The 20,955-nt window shown below is 39.8% G+C and overlaps 1 protein-coding gene across 2 annotated transcripts in view; it reads right to left on the reverse strand.

Annotated features, from left to right (window-relative positions):
* The window catches only part of Stam2 (signal transducing adaptor molecule (SH3 domain and ITAM motif) 2), a 49,944-nt gene that overhangs the window by 19,294 nt on the left and 9,695 nt on the right, over positions 1-20,955 (reverse strand). The window contains exons 1-7 of one of the 2 annotated variants that reach the window (XM_006498198.4): positions 10,247-10,333; positions 9,385-9,469; positions 8,403-8,478; positions 8,198-8,296; positions 4,926-5,072; positions 4,189-4,258; positions 3,319-3,505 (exon numbers count right to left, since the gene is read on the reverse strand). In XM_006498198.4, the coding sequence (XP_006498261.1) occupies positions 3,319-3,505; positions 4,189-4,258; positions 4,926-5,072; positions 8,198-8,296; positions 8,403-8,478; positions 9,385-9,422 (617 nt within the window). In that variant the 5' untranslated portion in view covers positions 9,423-9,469; positions 10,247-10,333. Of the gene's footprint in view, positions 1-3,318; positions 3,506-4,188; positions 4,259-4,925; positions 5,073-8,197; positions 8,297-8,402; positions 8,479-9,384; positions 9,470-10,246; positions 10,334-20,955 lie in introns of those variants that run through there. The other variant, NM_019667.2, reaches the window with a different exon arrangement.

Raw genomic sequence — 20,955 nt, forward strand, 5'->3', positions numbered from 1 at the left:
GGGTGGAGGCGGTGCCCAGGGATCCCTGAGGAAAAGGGGGGAGGAGGGGATAGGGGTAAGGACTGTGGGAGAGGGTGACCAGGAAATGGGCAGTGAGCAGGATTTAAAGTGATTAAGTAAAAAATAAATTAAAAAACAAACAAACAAAAAACAAGCCTAATGCCTGCCCCCCTAACTGCTATAGCAAGCTGTGTCTGTTCTGAGCCTCTCAGTGTCTCACTCTATTCCAACAGCCTAGAGGAACCAGGCTGTAGTTGTGTTCTCTGTGGAGTCTATTACTTGCAGCCAATCACACTCCAGAAGTCTGCAACTCCTAAGTTTTAGATAGCATGTCATCTGTCTAGGAAGTAAATCCTATGTGCAATACATCCATGAAGAGTCTGCACCCCTCATGCTGGCGTCTGCGCCCCTCATGCTGGATGGTTATTTTACTTTCTGGGCACTAGCACATCTCCAAAATTTTTTCAAATTCTTTGGGAAAAAAAATTTCAAAAGGAGTTTAATTGGAAATGCAGTTAATTTATGTGATATGAGAAAACCTAAATCTTTACAGTATTAAGGTTTATCACTCTATTTGTATGTTTATAAATATAATGTATACTTATATCTCTTAACTTTCCAAGAATTTCATAGATTCTCCATGAAGGCCTTGCATACCTTTGCAGGTTATTCATTATTAGATGACGTTATGCACTTTATTTGCATGTAGGTATATGTGCTTAAGTGTGCATATATGCACCACATGCACACAGGCGCCGAGGAGGTCACAAGAGGCACTGCACACTCTGGAACTGGAGTCACAGATGGCTGTGTGCTACCACGTTGATCCAGTGAGCCGAGTCCAGGCTCTCTGAGTCCTCATAACTGCTGAGGAGTTCCCGTGACTACTGTGAATGACATCTTTCCTACTTCTCATCTTCTAAACATGCCACTGAGTTTATATCTAATAACCCCAACTCAAACTTAGCTGTTTGCCAGTATCATTGATTCTCTTGGACTTTCCAAATGAACAGTCATAGTTATCTGGGAAGAACCCTTTTATCTACTTCCTAGAAATCTCATGTGACAAACTGACTCAAAGGATGCGTTTGATTTTCTTCTTCTTTTCCTTTTCTTTTCTGTAGGACTAGGAAGTATATCGAAAGCGTTTTCATGCTAGGTTCAAACTCTCAACACGGAGCTGTCCACTAAGGAAGACTCCTAGGGTTAATTATACAGCTATCTCTGTGACTCTGAGGCATTTCATTCAGTGAGCTCCACAAAGATAAAAAAAGAGCTCTCCATCACCTAAATTCTTAAGGTCAGAGAATGATGTATCCTAGTCCGGAGATATTCTGTATGCTAATTTCTACATAAGCAAGGACTCTCCGTGAAAACACAGCCTCCTCACTGGTGTCTGTCACACGGATGCTTGGCTGCAGCAGAGAAAGGCAGCTCATTCAGGTGACTCCTGAAGAGCGAAGCTCACTTATCAAGATGAAAAGGAAATTAGGCTGGTAGAATAAAAAAGGCATTTTCCTGCATTCCTTATGGGAAACTGAGAAAATAAAATAAACAAAAACCAACCTTTTGTATTTTAAGATTTAAAAAAGAAGATCCAGTTTCTCCCATCTAGTTTTAGGTCTTGGGTTGAACTCAGTTAAAACCACTTCCCAAGTCTGACGACCTGAGTTTGACCCCAGGGCCCAATGGTGGAAGGGAAGAACTGCAAGTTGTCCTCCAGCCATCACACATGTGTGCCCGCCCTCCCCATTAATAAATGCGTTTAGGTCTCAGAACCAAGGAAAACTTGAGCCTTTCTCTTCAGCTATAAGCTCTAACCAGAACAGCTCCCCGATGACTGCTGGAATGACAGTGGCAAAAGGAAAGCAATGCCCTTGATGGGTAAGAACATCCCATAAGAAAACTATGGCTACCACAGGCAAAGAAGCAACGAACTCAGTCATTTCCTTAAAGCCTCTTTCTCACTTTTTAATCAACCCTTCTGTTCAGTGCTTAGAATCCTTTCAGTTTCTTACAATTTTTTTTTCAAAGTCAACTCAAGGGGTTAGGGACATAACTCAGAGTCAAAGCACTGCCCTGAATGTACAAGGCCTGAATTCAGTCATTAGCATGGAACAAAAACCACTCCATCAAGATTCATCAGAAATGAAGCAGCCCCGGGCCAAGCCTCCCAGACCACATGTCTATGCCAAGTGTGAACTGGTTCTCCAGGGCCCGAGACAGCCGCTCTCATGGTATCATCAAGCTCTGCCTTGCATGTCACTGTCTACACAGTCATTTTAACTCTCCTACTTAAGTTTCACAAAACCAGAACTATGTCCTCATTCATTTTTTTATTATAAATAGTCTATTACATAACATTGTCTCTATAAATACAGCAGCAAAGCAAAACCATATGTATGTAGCCACTTAAAAATAGGCTAGACTGGGGCCAGCAAGATGGCTCGGCTGGTTAAGGTGAAGCCTAACAGTTTGAGTGTGACCTCCAGAACCCACATGGTACAAGGCTGACTCTTGCACATTGTCCTCTGACTTCCACGTCACACAGTGGTTATGTGGGTACACATTCATACATGCATGTGTATACACAAATAAATAAATGTACCTAATACATTAAAACTACTTACCTTCACTTCACTAGTATAGGAAAGCGGGTACATGCGCCACCTTTGTCATAGCAACAAGCTGTCTGGTCCAACTGTTGCAAAGTTTGATCAACTTAAAAAAAGTATTACATTCATTTATCTGTGTGTGTGTGTGTGTGTGTGTGTGTGTGTCTTTGTAGGGCAGAGGACAAGTTGCACGAGACAGTGCTCTCCTGCCAGCATGTGGGTTCCAAGGACTGAACCGGGAGGTCCTCAGACTTAAAAGGCAAGAGTTCTGATCCACTGAGCCAACTCAACAGACCATATCCACTTCTTTTAAAAGTAGGGATAAAGTTCATACAGAAATCTCAGCATTTGGGAAACTAAGACAGAAGGCCTTAAAGGCCTTGTCTCTAAAAATAAACAAACCAAAAAAAGAATAAAGACAGAGTTAGGCTCAAAACAGATCAATCTAGTTTGTTTCTTCGAACTGTAAATGATACAGGAACTGTGAGGGAATTGTGTAGTAGTATTTGTGGAGGACCCAAGCATGGCTTTGGACTGCTTTGACCAAGGGTCTCACTGCCTAGTCTAATCTTCAAGAAAACAGTAAAAGAATATGGTATTATCCGACAAAAAGTCAAAAGCATGCGTACTCCTTATCCTCATCTGAGCATACTTTGTATCTTCAGACGATGACACACAGATACACAAAAAGGGTAAAGCATACCTGTCATCCAAAACAGTAATGAGCTCACCATGTTTAAAGGTGAGCTCGTTGTCCTCAACAGCTTCAAAGTCGTATAAAGCTCTGACTCTCCGTGCAGCCTTGTTATTGAGCTGACTCTCTGCGGGTGGGTACAAAGCCTTTGTCTCCGTGTACTGCTGCTTCTGCTCTTGCAACGATAACTCAATAGCTAGTCGGGAAAATTAAAATGTAAAGATAACAGAATTAATTTTAACATCTAAAAGCTTTTTAAAAAACATTAGATAACAATATTCTATTTAAGGATAAGTCAAGCATGTGTTTCCTTGTGTTCCGAGACAGGGTCTCGAGTAGCCTGGAGCTCCCTGAGTAGCTGAGACCACCTCTCACCCCTATCTCAGCCTCTCACTGTGTTGGGACCTGAGGTACATGCCAGTAAGCCTGTCCAAACAAAAACTAAATGGTTAAATCCAGGCGGGGACGGGGACACATGACATTTTTAAAATAACATTTTTGCTCATCCCTTATTACCATCACAGTCTGTAATATACAGCAATTATTTTTATAGCAAACAGATTGTGACATTATAATATGGGTAGCTTTCCATATAGGACATTATGAACATACTTCTGTGCTTGAGTCATAACTTTGGCATTATGAAAAGGTGAAATGTAATCTCCCCAAAGGTAGAACATTAAATATATATTACTAAAAAATCAAATGAATTAGGTTCATCTTATGTCAGGTCTTTGCTTTTCCTGACTTTTAAGACCCTACAGCTTTTAGATCCGAGGTAGAATTAAAAGCCTACTCGTGGGTCTTCTAATTATTCTTTCAGTAAAACCTCCTGGTGAGACTATTTTCAGCAGCACCAAATGATGCTTGGCCACTTACCTTTAGCTATGTCCTCATCTTCTTTGTTTTTGTTCAATGATGTCCCGTTTTTGGCAGCAGCCGCGACAGTCTGTAAGCGTATGAATAAAATGAGCACAACTATTCTTTCAAAGGAAGCACAAGCTGTATAATTATATGTAGATGCTAATTAAAAAATACTGCTAACTCAACTCCATTTAAAAAGTGAGGTTCTTCATGATCATTTAAGTAGCTGTTCTGAAATACTAACACTAAACAACAGTTTTCAAGAAAACATAAACACATGAAAGGTACACGCTGACTAATATTTTACATAAATCTAAGTATCTGACATAGAACTTGGCATAAAGAAAGAAATGCAATTTTTACAGAATGAACAGAACTTGAGTCTCCGCTGCTGAAGGTCTTTTATGCAGAAGAGGCACTCACAAGCTACTGGCTCAGAGCTCAGACAGAAAGAAAGCACATCTCCTGGGGTACACCTCAAGTCCTTGGCTGCTCACTACAGCAAGACCCTCTGCAGTTTGATGGCCCTTGGACAGGTATGCAGAGCTCTGAGCCATCAACAGTCCTTTAACACTCATTTCTGAGAATGGCAAGCAGAAATGACAGATAGGCTGCTCTTTATTACTTATTAGAAGGTTGCACACACATGTACACAAACACACGCACACACATGAGTACAAGTAAACAAAACTCCTATCCCTTGCTAGCTCTTGTATAAGTACCTTCAGCCATGGTCTGAATAAACCTCTCACCTGGGAGCCTGCGGAAGGAAAAGTAACCCCTTCTTCTTTCATAGACTTAATAGTTGCAGATATCAGACTAAATTGGGGGTCCTTCTGGAATTCTTCTGACCATTCCACCATTAGAGATTTTAGTTTTTCACATACTTTAGGATGAGCCTTTTAGGGAAGTGGTAAAGAAAAGGGAACAAAAACAAAACAAAACAAACAAAATCCTGAGTTAAAGTAAATAAAAGGGCATGGTGCCAAGTCTGGCATCCCGAGTTTGACCCCCAGAACCATACAGTTACGAGAAAAGGTGACTCCCACAAGCTGTCCTCTGACCTCCACACACGCACTGTGTCATGTGTGTGTGCGCGCATGTACATATATACACTCACAAAAAATGAAAACAAATTAAATTGATTAACAGAGAATCACCACCAAAAGCTAAAGAGAGACACAGGGCAGGCATCTCCAGAGTAGCCCAGTAACTGACACATGCTTAGCTTATTCACATTGACAGGTACAGCTGCTTCATGAAAAAATAAAGTAAATAAATAAATAAATAAATATCACCCTTCCAGAATACTTATTGCTCAAATGACTAGAAATAGTTTATATCAATGGCTATTTGCTCTGTTTTCTTAATATTCTCATCATGAGATTAGGATTTTCGCATCAACTTCAACAGCTGCATGAGAATGCTGCTTCAGAGTTTGTGTTTCAAAGAAAACAGAGGGGCCTCCACGCTGCTCTAATATAAAGACCTCGAAACACGAAGTCTAGTGGGAGTCAATATAGAAAAATGGAAATGTCTGGAGTCAAGACTCACAGACACCTAGACCCGAGTAAGTCATAGACAGCCAGATACCCCTATCAGCCAAGCCACTTTCTCGCTGTGTGACCTTGGCAAAGCCAAGCTTCAAGAGTGGTTGTTAAAAATAAACAAGGCAGTCTACATAAAATGGTCAAAGCAATGACCAGACCTCAACCAAGATGAGTTCTTACCATAATATATATACACACACAATTATATATATATATATACACACACAATTATATATATACACACACACACAATTATATATATATATACACACACAATTATATATATATATACACACAATTATATATATATATATATACACACACAATTATATATATATATACACACACACAATTATATATATATATACACACACAATTATATATATACATATACACACACAATTATATATATATACACACACATATATATACATATACACACACAATTATATATATATATACACACACAATTATATATATATATACACACAATTATATATATACATATACACACACAATTATATATATATATATACACACACAATTATATATATACATATACACACACAATTATATATATATATACACACACAATTATATATATATATATATATACACACAATTATATATATACATATACACACACAATTATATATATACATATACACACACAATTATATATATACATATACACACACAATTATATATATATATATATACACACACAATTATATATATATATATACACACACAATTATATATATACATATACACACACAGTTATATATATACATATACACACACAGTTATATATATACATATACACACACAATTATATATATATATATACACACACAATTATATATATACATATACACACACAGTTATATATATACATATACACACACAGTTATATATATACATATACACACACAATTATATATATATATATACACACACAATTATATATATATATATATACACACACAGTTATATATATACATATACACACACAGTTATATATATATATATACACACACAATTATATATATACATATACACACACAATTATATATATACATATACACACATAATTATATATATATACACACACAATTATATATATATATATACACACACAATTATATATATATATATACACACACAATTATATATATATATACACACACAATTATATATATATATATATACACACACAATTATATATATATATACACACACAATTATATATATATATATATATACACACACAATTATATATATATATACACACACAATTATATATATATATATACACACACAATTATATATATATATACACACACAATTATATATATACATATACACACACAATTATATATATATATATACACACACAATTATATATATATATATATACACACAATTATATATATATATATATATATATACACACACAATTATATATATATATACACACACAATTATATATATATATATATATATACACACCAGGAAGAAAACAGTCAGGATTCTATAACAATCAAAAATCAAGGACAATAGGCAAATGGATGGACCTGGAGGGCATCATCCTGAGTGAGGCAACTCAATCACAAAAGAACTCACATGATATGTACTTACTGATAAGTGGATATTAGCCCAGAAACTTAGAATACCCAAGATACAAGATACAATTTGCAAAACACATGAAACTCAAAAAGAACGAAGACCAAAGTGTGGACACTTTGACCCTTCTTAGAGTTGGGAACAAAACACCCATGGAAGGAGTTACAGAGAAAAAGTTTGGAGCTGAGATGAAAGAATGGATCATCTAGAGACTGCCATACCCGGGGATCCATCCCATAATCACCCTCTGAACGCTGACACCATTGCATACACTAACAAGATTTTGCTGAAAGGACCCTGATATAGCTGTCTCATGTGAGACTATGCCAGGGCCTAGCAAACACAGAAGTGGATGCTCACAGTCAGCTATTGGATGGAACACAGGGCCCCCAATGGAGGAGCTAGAGAAAGTATCCAAGGAACTGAAGGGGTCTGCAACCCTGTAGGTGGAACAACAATATGAACTAACCAGTACCTCCCAGAACTCGTGTCTCTAGCTGCATATGTATCAGAAGATGGCCTAGTCGGCCATCACTGGAAAGAGAAGCCCATTGGTCTTGCAAACTTTATATGCCTCAGTACAGGGGAACACCAGGGCCAAGAAGTGGGAGTGGGTGGGTAGGGGAGTGGGGGGGAAGGTATGGGGGACTTTGGGATAGCATTGGAAATGTAAATGAAGAAAATATCTAATTAAAAGTAATAATTAAAAAAAAAATCAAGGACAAGAAGTTTTAACTTATTTAAAAGTGGTTTCATTGGTAATGCAACTTTATCATACATAATTAAATTAATGCACAGTACATTTATTGTGCAATGACTTAAAAACTTCTTTTCAGTTTAGAATTTACCTTATTTTTTATCACAGAACGTACTTCCGTTGCAAAATCACGGGAACATACTTCTAAATGAAATATCTTTCCACAGTTTGCCACACAAGCTCCAAGAAGCTAGCAATTAAGATAAAAACAGATATATAAACATCAAAATGCTCTGTGGCTTAAGTCGCTGAATGAGTGCATTTTAACAGGGTCATCTGACATGTCGTTTACTCACGGTCAATGCCTGCAGAGCAACGTGAGGGACCTTATGGTTTACCCTTTTCATTATGGCTTTTAGGCAATCTTTTGCTCTAAAAAAAAAAAAAATGGGAGAAAGTTAAGAATTTTGTAAGAGTTTCAATTCAAGTGTTAAAAATACAATATATTTCCTAACTAAAAGCTTTAAAAACAAAATTCTGCAAACATCTTTGTTAGGTAAGTCTGTGTGGTTTTTCATACTATCATTCACAGATGTTATAAAACTGCATATTCTAATATCAAGAGAAAAATCACTTTACCAAAAAGCTAGTCAACACAGAGAACTATACTATACAAATGTTTTTTCTCCAGAAAGACGGACTTTTCTGTCAGCAAAGCCTCATCCTGCACAACAGGCAATCATAAAAGGCTCACCGATACCCGATACCGTGATGAGCTCTGAGAGCAGGGTGCAGCACGCGGCGCACACCCCCCTCCGGGAACAGCCAGGCAGCTGGGTCCTACCAACAGCATTCACTGTCTACTTTCACTCTTCATTATGTCAACTAGTGTGTTTAGAAAGGCTCTCATAAAAGCCTACATCACAGAGAAATTCCTCCAATAGCCAATGTATTTGTTCATGGTTTACATGTATCCCCACTATAAAGCCTTTAGTTAATCTGTCTAAACACAGATCAGATTTTCTTTTGTTGGGGGTGGGGTTGGGAGCTGGGCATTCAAGACATGGTTTCTTTGTACAGCTCTAGCTGTCCTGGAACTCCTGTGTGCTGGGATTAAAGGCATGCACCACTTCCACCGTGCACAGACCAGATTTTCAATGAACACTGCCTTTAATCAATCAATATAAAACCTAGCCTACTGGAACGCTCCACGTCTATCTCCTAAACCAAACAGCTAGTTAAGTAAGCAGTTACAGAACAAATTGAAAGAAATGCTCCCATAAAAATCTGCACGTCAACCCCTTTCTCTCGGAGACATGGGCCAAGCAGGCTCCTTACCCACTGGGAGTGCTTCCAACCCTGTCACAGATGTCCATGATCAGACTCCAGTCTTCTGTGGTGTTGTACTCATTTGTGGCTTTTTCTGTAAGATGTATTAACATACATAAAAATTACAACAACTCTTTTAAAAATAATTAAGAATCTACCTTTTCTTTAGATAAAGACAGAGAACTAAGGATAAATTCCAGAAAAGAGTACACTTCTACTATCTTCCATTTTATTTTTATGTATTTTCAAGGTTTGGCTTTTTTGTTTGGTTGGTTTGGTTTTTAAGGCAAGGTCTCTCACTCTGTAACTCAGGTTGGCCTCACCCTGCTGGTGTGGAGAGATGGATCGGTGAATAAGAGCACTCACTGTTCTTGTACAGGACCTGGGTTCAATTCCCAGCACCCACATAGTGGTTCACAACTATCTGTAACTCCAGTCCTAGCATGCACATGATATACGGACACACATGCAAGCAAAATATTCATACACATAAAATAAATAAATCTAAGCAAAAAAAAGTATATAATTTTTAAAAAGCCTTATTCTGCTAAGAGCTGGGATTACAAACATGAGCTACCAGGGACAACTTAAATTCAGTTTTAAACTGTATCCTATAATAACACAAACTAAAACTAAATGTTCTCAGATATAACAGTAAAATATCTTCTAAAATTAATTATCACAACTGCAACCAGTCCTAATTTGTAACAAAGTTTAAAATGCATCATCATACAAAGAAGTGTGTATTATCTTCCTTTTTAGTTTACATTTATCACGAGTGTATGCAAGCGCATCCGTGAGCACGTGAGCGTGAGCATGTGAGCGTGCACACCAGTGCTCATGTGTGTTGGTGGGAGTCATGATCGCCTACCAAGTGAGTCCCAAGGACTGAGCTCAGCTTGCCGGCTTTACCACCTGATCCATCTTGATGCATGAAACTGTTCAATGAAATGCTATTTTCAACAGCAAGGAGGGGAACTGAATAAAATATTAAATATTATAGTAAAATATTAAATATAGAAAACCTACACAGTGGAGAATTCGAAAATGACACATACAAATTAAGGTACGAAGCACACGAGTCTCCTGATCTGTTGTTTGGTTTGGGCTGAGTCAACGAAAGCTAAGAAAAAGGACTCGCCATATTTGCATAAAGATTTTAAAGTATCTTTATAGAAATGTAGCTCACATTCTAATACACTTCATGCATTTGACAATGAATAGTAGTATAACTAGTGTAATTATAGGTTTATGTAACTATCCACTAATTTTAAAGCATTTCATTTTCTCCAAGGAAATCTGTCCTGGGGGCTGGAGAGATGTCTCAGCAGTTAAGAATGCCGCTTTCTCTTCCAGAAGGTGAGGTTCAATTCCCGGCACCCACATAATAGATCCCGGCTGCTTTCAACTTCAATTCCAGGGAATCCATTGCTCTTTTTCTGGCCTCTATGGGCACCAGGCATACACGTAGTGCACAGACACAGCAGTTAAGTGCTTACACACACACACACACACACACACACACACACACACACACACACAACATTTTTTTAAGTCTTTAAAAATAAAACAAACAAAAACCCTGAAGAAATTACACTCCTGAGCAGACAAGTCATCTATTCCCATGTCAAGCTCCTGTCTACACGGTTACCTAGTTTGTCTTTTCACACAAGTACAATCCTAAGATAAGAGATTCGATGGCTTGCATGCTGTTTAGTATGATGTGTTCCAGTTTATCCATGTCATAGCTGAGTTGACATTCTATTGGACAGATTAACCCATTTTCTTCATCTCATCAGTTTATTGAATTTGGCTTTTTTTTTTTTTTTTTTTGGTTAAACAGGAATAATGAAATTTTTTGCTATCAACATTCATGTGTGAGTCTTAAATTGATGTTTTCATTCCTCTTTGACTTATGGTTAACAAAACCCCTGGGTCATATGGCAATGTTAACTTGTAAAGTTTTTCAAAATAGGTATAACAGTGTACATTCCTCCGGTTATTAATACATGAGGGCTTTCTGTTTTGTTTTTTGAGACATTTTTTTGAGGCAGTTCTCTTTACATAGTCTAGGTTGATCTCAAACTTAGTAGGGTGTCTTAGCTGGTCTCAAAATGGCAATGTATAATTTTATGTGTGTCTTGCCTCAGTCTCCCCCCACTCCCACTCCCCACAAAAAGGCAAAAACAGAAACAAAACCTAAAACACCATTAGGGATGTAATACAGACAGCAGCTCCCCATTCTGGGTCCCTATCTTATGCCAGTTCTTATGTGAGTGCATATTTACAAGTTAGTGAGCAGGCAAAGGAGAAAGAGAAAGGGGGAATGCAACAGATCCCACCCATGGAGCCCCTGTAACAGACAGTGAGGACAGACCAGAAACCAGGCATGCCGACTCACACCTGGAATCCCAGCCCCTGAGAGGCTAAAAGCCCAGATCATCTTGGGCTGTAGAGTGAGCTCCATGCCAGCTGGGTATCGCTCAATTTCATGTCCCATATAAACCAAGCATTGCAATTAAGAGGATTAAGATTGCTCTAGGATCGTAGCACATGTAACTCCAACACTCTGGAGGCGGAGGCAGGAGGATCATGAAGTCTAGGTCAGCCTGGACTACATAGTGAGACCCTTTCTCAAAAGGATGGGTAGGACTTCATACCACGGCTATTCTGCAGCTGTTTCAGAGAATAATTCTTATTTATTGTCTCTTCTCCTCTCTTCCCTCACAGCCCACTGCTATGGTAGGATCTTCACTTCTGCTGTGTGTAGCATATCAAACAGTACCCACAGCCCTGGGTAAGCACCACTCCCGTTCCATGAATGAACGAATGGTGTGCTGGATGTACTTCTATATCCTATGATGCTCGTGCAGCAGCTGCAATGTGCCGCAATGTGGCCCTGGTGAGATCTTAGGTGAGCCTGGGTCTTATTGCTTACACACTTAAGCTTCAGGGCTGGAGAGATGGCTCAGCGGTTAAGAGCACTGACTGCTCTTCTGAAGATCTTGAGTTCAAATCCCAGCAACCACGTGGTGGTTCACAACCATCCGCAATGAGATCTGGTGCCCTCTTATGGTGTGTCTGAAAACAGCTAGAGTGTACTCACATATAATAAATAAATCTTTAAGAAAAAAAAATATGGAGCTTCATCTGCTCTACCATGTGGCGACAAGAGGCAACAGGCAGGGTGCTGGGACATCTGTGGCTCCAGCAACCTTTGCCAACTCAGGTAGGAGGCAAAGCCTGGGAGGGCTACAAAGCACTTCTCCTATATGTAACTTTATCCTCTGGGTCCAAAGAGCTATTATTATGGCTTTGTGTTTATCCTTCCTCAGCCTGTGACTTATCTCTGCTGCAACAGAACCGACTACCTTTTCTTTTTATAATATATCATGCTATAAAGTGTGAACTACTTGGAAATTAAATATGCACCCATATTCTCTTTTGTATGTATATCACTTCTTTATTACATGTAAGCCTAAAGATTTATATGTACATTCATATGTATATCTGACCCTTGTTTAGTATATAGTATAAGCCAGGAACAGAAAAATATTTTAAGTTTAAATATTAATATTTTAATATTTTGTTTAACAAAACATATTAAGCAGCACAATCATTTACAAGTCTGCTCTGAGGCTGGAGAGATGGCTAGGTAATTCAGAGCACTTACTGTTCTTACATAGGACCTGGGCTGATTCCTAGCACCTCCATGCTGGCATATACTGTGGTACACCCACAATCGTCTACAGCCTGTTTCTGGGGATCCTACAGGCATACATGGTGCAGGTATGTGCATGTGAACAAAATATTCAAACACACAAGGTAAATAAATAAACACTTTAGAAAAAAAATCTGTCCTTTCTCAGGGCCAGGTATGGTAGCTTGCACCTTTAATCCCAGGACTCCGGAGGCAGAGGCAGGAGGGTATCTGAGCTCAAGGCCAACCTGTTCTGAGCCAGCACTATACAGAGAAACCCTATCTCAAAAAACAAGCAATAACAAAAGGCCCTGTCCTGTCCGTCCCACTAATCTGAAAGGTTAGCACCATTATTATCTAACTACTTCTGCTAGAACACAACTTTTCATGGTTATTTTTTCAGCTTTATCTACGTAATACAAACAGGTACAAAGCCTATTCTGATAATCCCAAAATCCTACCAATAATACAGAAAGAAAATAGTCTTTATTTGATTTGAGTCCCACAGAAAATGGAAGTATTCTGATTTGAATATTACATCAACCCTAGTTTACTCTGTATAAATATAGGGCTCACAATTATTCTCTTAAAAAAGTATGAAATGTGAAGACTTTATAATGGCCTGACAAAATGGACTTCATTTTTCAAGTGAACTAAGTAACAGTTCAATTATGTACTTAGGAATATTTTAAATTCCTGGAAAAGTTTAAATATTGTAATTAAGACCCTTTCTTTTCCTGCATGTCACTCTGCCCAGTACTGGAACTGCATCTCAGTTACCCAGTGTCAAATGTACAGAGGAGAAAGAGCTCAAAGCCCTCCTGGGGCCTAACTGCAAAACTTCCAGAGTTTGGTGGGTGTAAGTCGTAACACTTCATCACCAGGCTTTGATTCTGTATGTAGAGAACCTCAAATACACCATGAAACAGTTTAGAAAGTCTCTAACAATTTCCTTAGACTCACTCCTTCAGTACCTACAAGGAACAAAAGGTCTTCTCTACATGGTCCACTGTGTTCACAGAACGGCTTTGAAAAGCATCCAAGTCTACCCATAATACAACAGGCTGTATCAGTGATAGAACTCCGACTGCATAAAACCAGAGCTTCGCCAAGAAATCATTAAAGCTCTTCCTCCTGTTTGCAAAGAAGAACTTGTGACCTTGGCTTCCATGCAGGATGGAAGTATCTGGCATTAATTCGCTATTCTTCCAAAACCAGCTGTAAGTTAGAGAATGTATGAGACAACTACTGTGGGAAGTGAGGAACAGGCTGGGCAGTTTTGGGGTTTTTGAAGGCAGAGAAATGTGGTGAAAGCCTCATGATGGCCCCCAACTTTCTACATGGAAATGCTAGACTAAGACTAGCCCAAGTGGAGAAGTCAAGAGACAAGGCACCAAAAGAAAAGACTTGTGAGCACAGGTCCTCAGGGAGGCCTCAGCTGGGCATAGGTTAGGTGATGGTCCATGAACCGTCCATGAAAGGCAGTAGAGATCTAGTAAAGATTTTAATTGGAGTTGTCCTGCCTTTAAAACTGAAAGCAGTGTCACTCCCAAAATTGTTATGTTGAAGTCCTAAACTGGGATGGCAGGCTCTGGAGATGGGACCACTAACGCAGTTAACTGAAGTCATGAGGATGGAGCCCTGAGGCTACAGAGTTGGTGTCCTTTTATGGACAGTCACTCCAGAGCTAGAAAGTAACTGTCTACAACCCAAGGAGAGCTCTCCCCAGACACTAACCCCACTGGCACTTTGATCTTGGACTTCTAGTCCCCAGAACTGAGAAAATAATTTGTTATGTAAGCCACACAGACTATGGCATTGTTATGGCAGCCTACACAGATTAACAAAAAGTGAAGAGAACATTTCATATATTCAGCTGGAAGCCCCAAAAGTCCACATCTTAGAACACTCCTTTAGAATATAAATTCAAGATCAAAATTATGACCACGCTAACAGGACTTTAAGATGATCCATTAATATGACTGCTCCACAGAACGAAGAGTAAGCACAGTGTCTAGCATAATATTAAAAAGTACACCATCCACGATATCACTCCACAGATGCAGCTAAAGTCAGTACAAAGAGATGCCAGCACAATTCAAAGAAGTATTTATCATACACATTTCTAAGACCTGAAAGCAAAGTGGTTATAATAAAGGAGTAGAGCACATGTTTGGTAGAAGCCAGGGACGATAAAAAATGGAATTTCTTAACTAAAAAGTAAAATGTATCAACTGGAAAACTCACAAGGGCTGGGAATACTACTTAGTGGCAGAGCATTTGCCCAGGACATGTGAGGCCCTAACGTCAAGTGCAAGCCATACAAAACAAACAAACAAACAAACAAACAAACAAACAAACAAACAACACGGCCCTCAGACTTAAAAACCAGATTTAGTAATACAAATATAGGTTTAGGAAATATGAATGAGAGTTATAATATTTTTTAAACAAGCAAATAATCAGAACCTCAACTGTACTAGGCTTTAAAGCTTACTGTGGAACAGACAGAAAATGAACAATTTAAAACACTATAGGCAGAGACAGGTAGATGTATGTGAGTTCAGTAACTTCAGGCCAGCCAGGGCTACATAATGAGTATCTGTCTCAAAAGGAAAAAGCAAATGGTGGGAGCTGGGGATTACAGTAGGGAGAAAAACCCTTACACAGTGTTAGCTAATAGTTTTGCAGTTTGAAATCCAAGCAATTTCTTCTAAATGTTATGCCCAGGGTAGCACAAGGCTTATTGTTATTACAGTACTCGTATTGCTAAATTAAACCATTATAATTAAATACAAATGTATTAGAACCAAATGATAAGGACTGCTTATAAATTAATTCATAGTTTTAAATCTTTTATTAAGTGAGTATGAACTATTAAAACTGGAAACCATCTACAGTACATACAGTTAGCTCTCTTAATGAATTGACGGTGGTGGGGGTGGGGTCCTCATAGCCTAAGTGGGCCTCAAACCTGCTACATAGCCAAGAATGACCCTCAACCTCGTTTTTCCTGCCTCCACTTCCCAGGTGGGAGGATTACAGGTGTGCAGCACCACATCCAGTTTGTGCACTGCTGGGGATTGAACCCAGAGCTTTACGCATGCTATTCAACTATTCGACAAATGGACCTAAACCCACAGCCAAAACACAATACACTTTACAATCTCCAATCACATGGTAAATAATGACTGGGATATATACAGAAAAAAAGACAGTTACAGAAAGCAACAAAATGTTACCATGATTAAAACACTATTTATCAGAGCCAGGCATGGTGGCACACCTTGAATTTCAACACTGAGGCAAGCACTGATTGGATTGCTGAACCCCAGGCCAGGCAGGACTACATAGTGGGTTCCAGGCCAGTTACACTGGTCACTGACAAGTACTCCTGCTTGCTGGGGCTGGATCTTAGACCCCTCTTTTAATTACATCCTCGTCAGCTTTCTGCTGCGGATGGTTTCCTCTACTTGTTAAGCTTATCTTTAATTCCTTTTCACAAGTTGGAGACTTAGCTGGGTGGGGTCTTACCCTGAAGTCCCCACTCCATTCGTTTCAATTGGCATCAGGCCTTAGTTTAAACATCATCTCCCTGAGCATAGGACTTAGCTCCATCACACTTCCTGGTGCTCCTTTTCTCTTCAAACTGTACATTTTGCATTTCTGTTTGTCCAGCTAGCTCTGTTTCATTATAGATCTGCATTAGGGCGATTACTAGCAACCAAATGACCAAGTCAATGCAAATCTGTCTTTAAAATCTCCTCTGCTAACACGATTAATACAAAACTCTTCAGTATAGCCTCTGGCAGATCTTTTAGACAAGAGCAAAAAGTAGCCACATTTTTTTGCCAAACTATCACAAGGATGGCATCTAGGTCACTGACTTATATCCTTCCCTCTGAAAATGGGCTGGGCTGTCAGAATCTACACTGCTCTCAGCACCACGCTTCCATGCTTCTATTAGTATGGCCCATTTAACCCCACTTAAAGCATTCAGCCACTTTTCTACTGCAAAGTCCACAACAAACAGCATGGTCAAGCCTATCACAGTAATACCCTAGCCACTGGTACCAACTTGGTCTTGGTCACTGTTTTACTGCTACAAAGAGACACCATGGCCAAGGCAATGCTTATGAAAGCATTTAACTGGGGGCTTGCTTGGTTTCAGAGGGTTAGTCCATTATCACAGTGGGAAGCATGGTAGCATGCAGGCAGGTACCGGAGCAGAACTGAGGGAAGAGTAGGGGGCTTCTGGCATGGGCTTATTTATTTATTTGTTTATTTATTTGCTGGTTTGTTTGTTGGTTGGTTTTTTAGACAGGACTTCACGTTGAAGCCTTGGTTGTCCAAGAACTCACTCTGTAGACCAGGCTGGCCTCTAACCTCAAACTCACAGAGACCTGTCTGCCTCTCAAGTGCTGGGATTAAAGGTAGTCACCACTACCTGACTACTGCTAGCTGGACTTTTGAAACCAGTGACTTCCTCCAACAAGGCCACACCTCCAAATCCTTCTAATCCTTCTCAAGTAGAGCTACTCCCTAATGACTAAGCATAGCCTATGGGGGCCACACTTATTCACACCTCCATACATGGAGACACTGATTCAATACGTCAGACTGAACAAAGAAAGAAATATCTATCACTACCTTTGGACCGGATCAGAGTAATGTTAGTGCATTTTGTGTTCCCCTGCACAATAACTAAGGTGTTAGGTTAACTAATAAAAACCAGAATCTTGTATCTCACACTCTCAGAGGCTGGGAACTCAAAGTCCAAGGTGTGGGCATGTGAAAAGCACCTTCTTGTTGCTTCTTTGTTTGGCAGAAGGTGGAAGCCCACGAGAGCAAATCCATCGTGATGTCTAATGTCAATGTATGTATTTATCTGTGTGTATGTGAGATACATACATACATACATACATACATACATAGACAAGACAGACTGACAGGCAGGCAGACAGACAAGACAGGGAGAAAGAGGGGGTGGCAGCCATGTAACAGCTTTCAGTCAATTCTGGAATCCCACTTTGCTGAGCAGGTCTCTCTTGTATTTGCTGCTGCACGGCATACTCCAGACTACAGGCCCGTAAGCCACTGAACCTTTAAAGCGTTTTCCTTTTGTTATGTGTGTGCATGATGCATGAACTACAGTGCATACATGGAGATCAGAGGTCAACTCTGAGAAACTGGTTTTCTCTAGCCACCATTACACAGTCCCGGGACCAACCTCAGGTTGAGAAGCTTGCACAGCAAGCACAAGCACCAATGAGCCGTAGCAGCTCCATATCAGGCTCTGGAAGTTATTTTAAAGATATATTTTATGTGTATGTTGCCTTCATATATGTGTTATGTGTAACCACATGCATGTATGGTATCCATAGAGGTCCAAAGAAGGCAATGGATCCTCTGGAACTGGACTAGAGCAGCTGTGAGCTGCCAAATTGATGCTGGAAACTGAACCTGGATCCTCAGAAAAAGTAGTAAATTCTCTTAATGGCTGAACCATCGCTCCAGCCCCAGGGCTTTTAAAAATAAAAACTAGCATTAATTCTCTCAGGCAGTGGAGCCCCTAACGAGATAAATACTTCCCTAAGGGCCCACCTTTCAATGTTGTTACACTGGAGATTATAAAATTAAAGGGAACATTTAGCCACTGCAATCTTGAACCAAAAACATAAGCTTCCTATGTGTTAATAAAATCAACAATCTTTATCTTAAATTTTTAAGGAAAAAGAAAATGCAAATAAATCATTTCCAAAGCAGAAACAAATTGGAAAGTTGACAGATGAAGAGGCCACAGCTGACGACCTCCACTAAGAACGCAGGTCCTTGCCTCACAAACAGCTCACTATAATTATCTGAAATAGTAAGACAAATGTATCTTCCTGATTTATGAATAAATGGTGTATGCTTGTGCTAGTGATTATTTAGTATTATTAAGTTTCCAGACTACATGACTCTTTCTCTCTCTCTCTCTTTTTTTAATGAGGTAGCTTAGGGCAAGCTTCTCTGCTTCCACCTCCAATGTGCTAATTTGACAGGCATGTGCCACCATGTTTCATTTATGCAGTGTTGGGGATCAAACCCAGGGCTTTGTTCACACCAGAAAAGACAAAAAAAAAAAAAAAAAAAAAACCACTCTCCACCTTGATTTACATCTCCATCCCTAAACCACACAGCTCTTACATAGGTAATTCAGGAGCTGGAGAGATGGCCTAGTGGTGAAGGGCTTGCTGCTCTTCAGAGGGCCCACGTTGGTTCCCAGAACCCATGCCAGTGGACTCACTGTGGCACACAACCACAGCTGCTAGGGGGAGGGAAGATCTGACAGCACTCCTGCCTCTGAAAGCATATACCCACCTGGAATTTACATGCATGCATTCACACACACATACAATTAAAACATATCTTTTTTTAAAAGCTAAATTAAAAACAAAAAAACTGCACTGTGCATCCACAAGATGAAGCGGTACATATAGCAGAGCTCCGACCAGATGGTGACGATTCAGGAACAGCTTCCCAGCATTTTGTATATGCGAAATCACTCACTCCTCAGCCAAAGAACATCTCCACTCTGTGAACGGAGAAACTGAGACACAAAAAAGCAACCAGCATGGGTTATACAGCAAAACATTTCTGTATGGTGGTGTACTCCAAGTGTAAGGTCCTGTTTGAGATAGGGTCGCTTTTAACCCTGGCTGTCCAGGAACTTGCCATGTAGGCCGGCCTGCCTCCTGCCTTCAAAGTGCTAGCTAGGATTCTCCATATGCACCCCCATGCCTGGTTCTGAAGCACTAACATTAAACTGACTTCTGCACACAACTTAGTGTTCAAAATTGCCAAGTAGGTTCTTCCCAAGTTATTTTTCAACTTTTCTACACATAACATCCTAGAAATGCAGGATAGGACAAATCCTACAACACAGAATTGAGCAAAACACCATGATTAACTCCACTCGTTCAGCACATTGACTACAGTATTCTCGACACTGGGCAGATGGCTCAGTGGGTAGTCACACACTCAAGCAATGTGCTCACATGCACTCCCATGCACATGCATGCACACACACACATGACCTAAATTCAGATATGTAGCACCCACATAGACTGCTGGGTGCTGGGGAAGTAGACGCAGAAAGATCCCTGGGGCTTGCTGACCTAGCCTTATCTGTTAGCTCCATGTTCATTAAGAACCTCTACCTCAAAAATCCAGATGGAGAACGACTTAGGAGGACACTCGATTGGCCTGTAGCTCCCACACTCGTGTGCTGGTCTGGACGAATAGCTGCACGTGTGTGTGTGTGTGTGTGTGTGTGTGTGTGTGTGTGTGTGTGACACACTCCTCAGGTCTTGCTCTGCTGCTCTTCCCTTCACGTGTCACATTATCGCCTTTTTTTTTTTTTTTTACAAAAGACAAGTTCTCATTGTTGGGAGCAGACAAAAGAAACTTGTCTTAAGTGCTGCCATTTTGACCTCAGACTCCATTTTACCTAAGCTGACCAGCCTCCCGTCTAAGCAACAGTAGTTACCCAAAATATAATGATTGTTCCTAGCGACAGGAAGAACAAATGAATTTGATTGGCTGGGCAAATCAGATCAAGTCAATGTCAGCTGATGATGATGCTTGGGAAAGTCCCTAACCCCAGAGTTCTGACAGGGAAAGATTATAACTGTAACCGGGCCCGGGTGCTCGAGGTCTGTGTGCTTAGAAACCTACTGCAGCCCCTACTCAAGGCTGCCAGAGGAATCAGGCTCCAGGGTCCTTGTCTGGTGGCCCTGATGGATCAGCAACTCTGCTATGTGCTGGGAACAGTAACAGATTTTGCTATCTTGAGAGCCCACTGGTGTACTCTCTCCTCCTCCCCGTGGTGCACAACA

The sequence above is a fragment of the Mus musculus genome, chromosome 2, assembly GCF_000001635.26.
Source record: "Mus musculus strain C57BL/6J chromosome 2, GRCm38.p6 C57BL/6J".
NCBI lineage: Eukaryota > Metazoa > Chordata > Mammalia > Rodentia > Muridae > Mus > Mus musculus.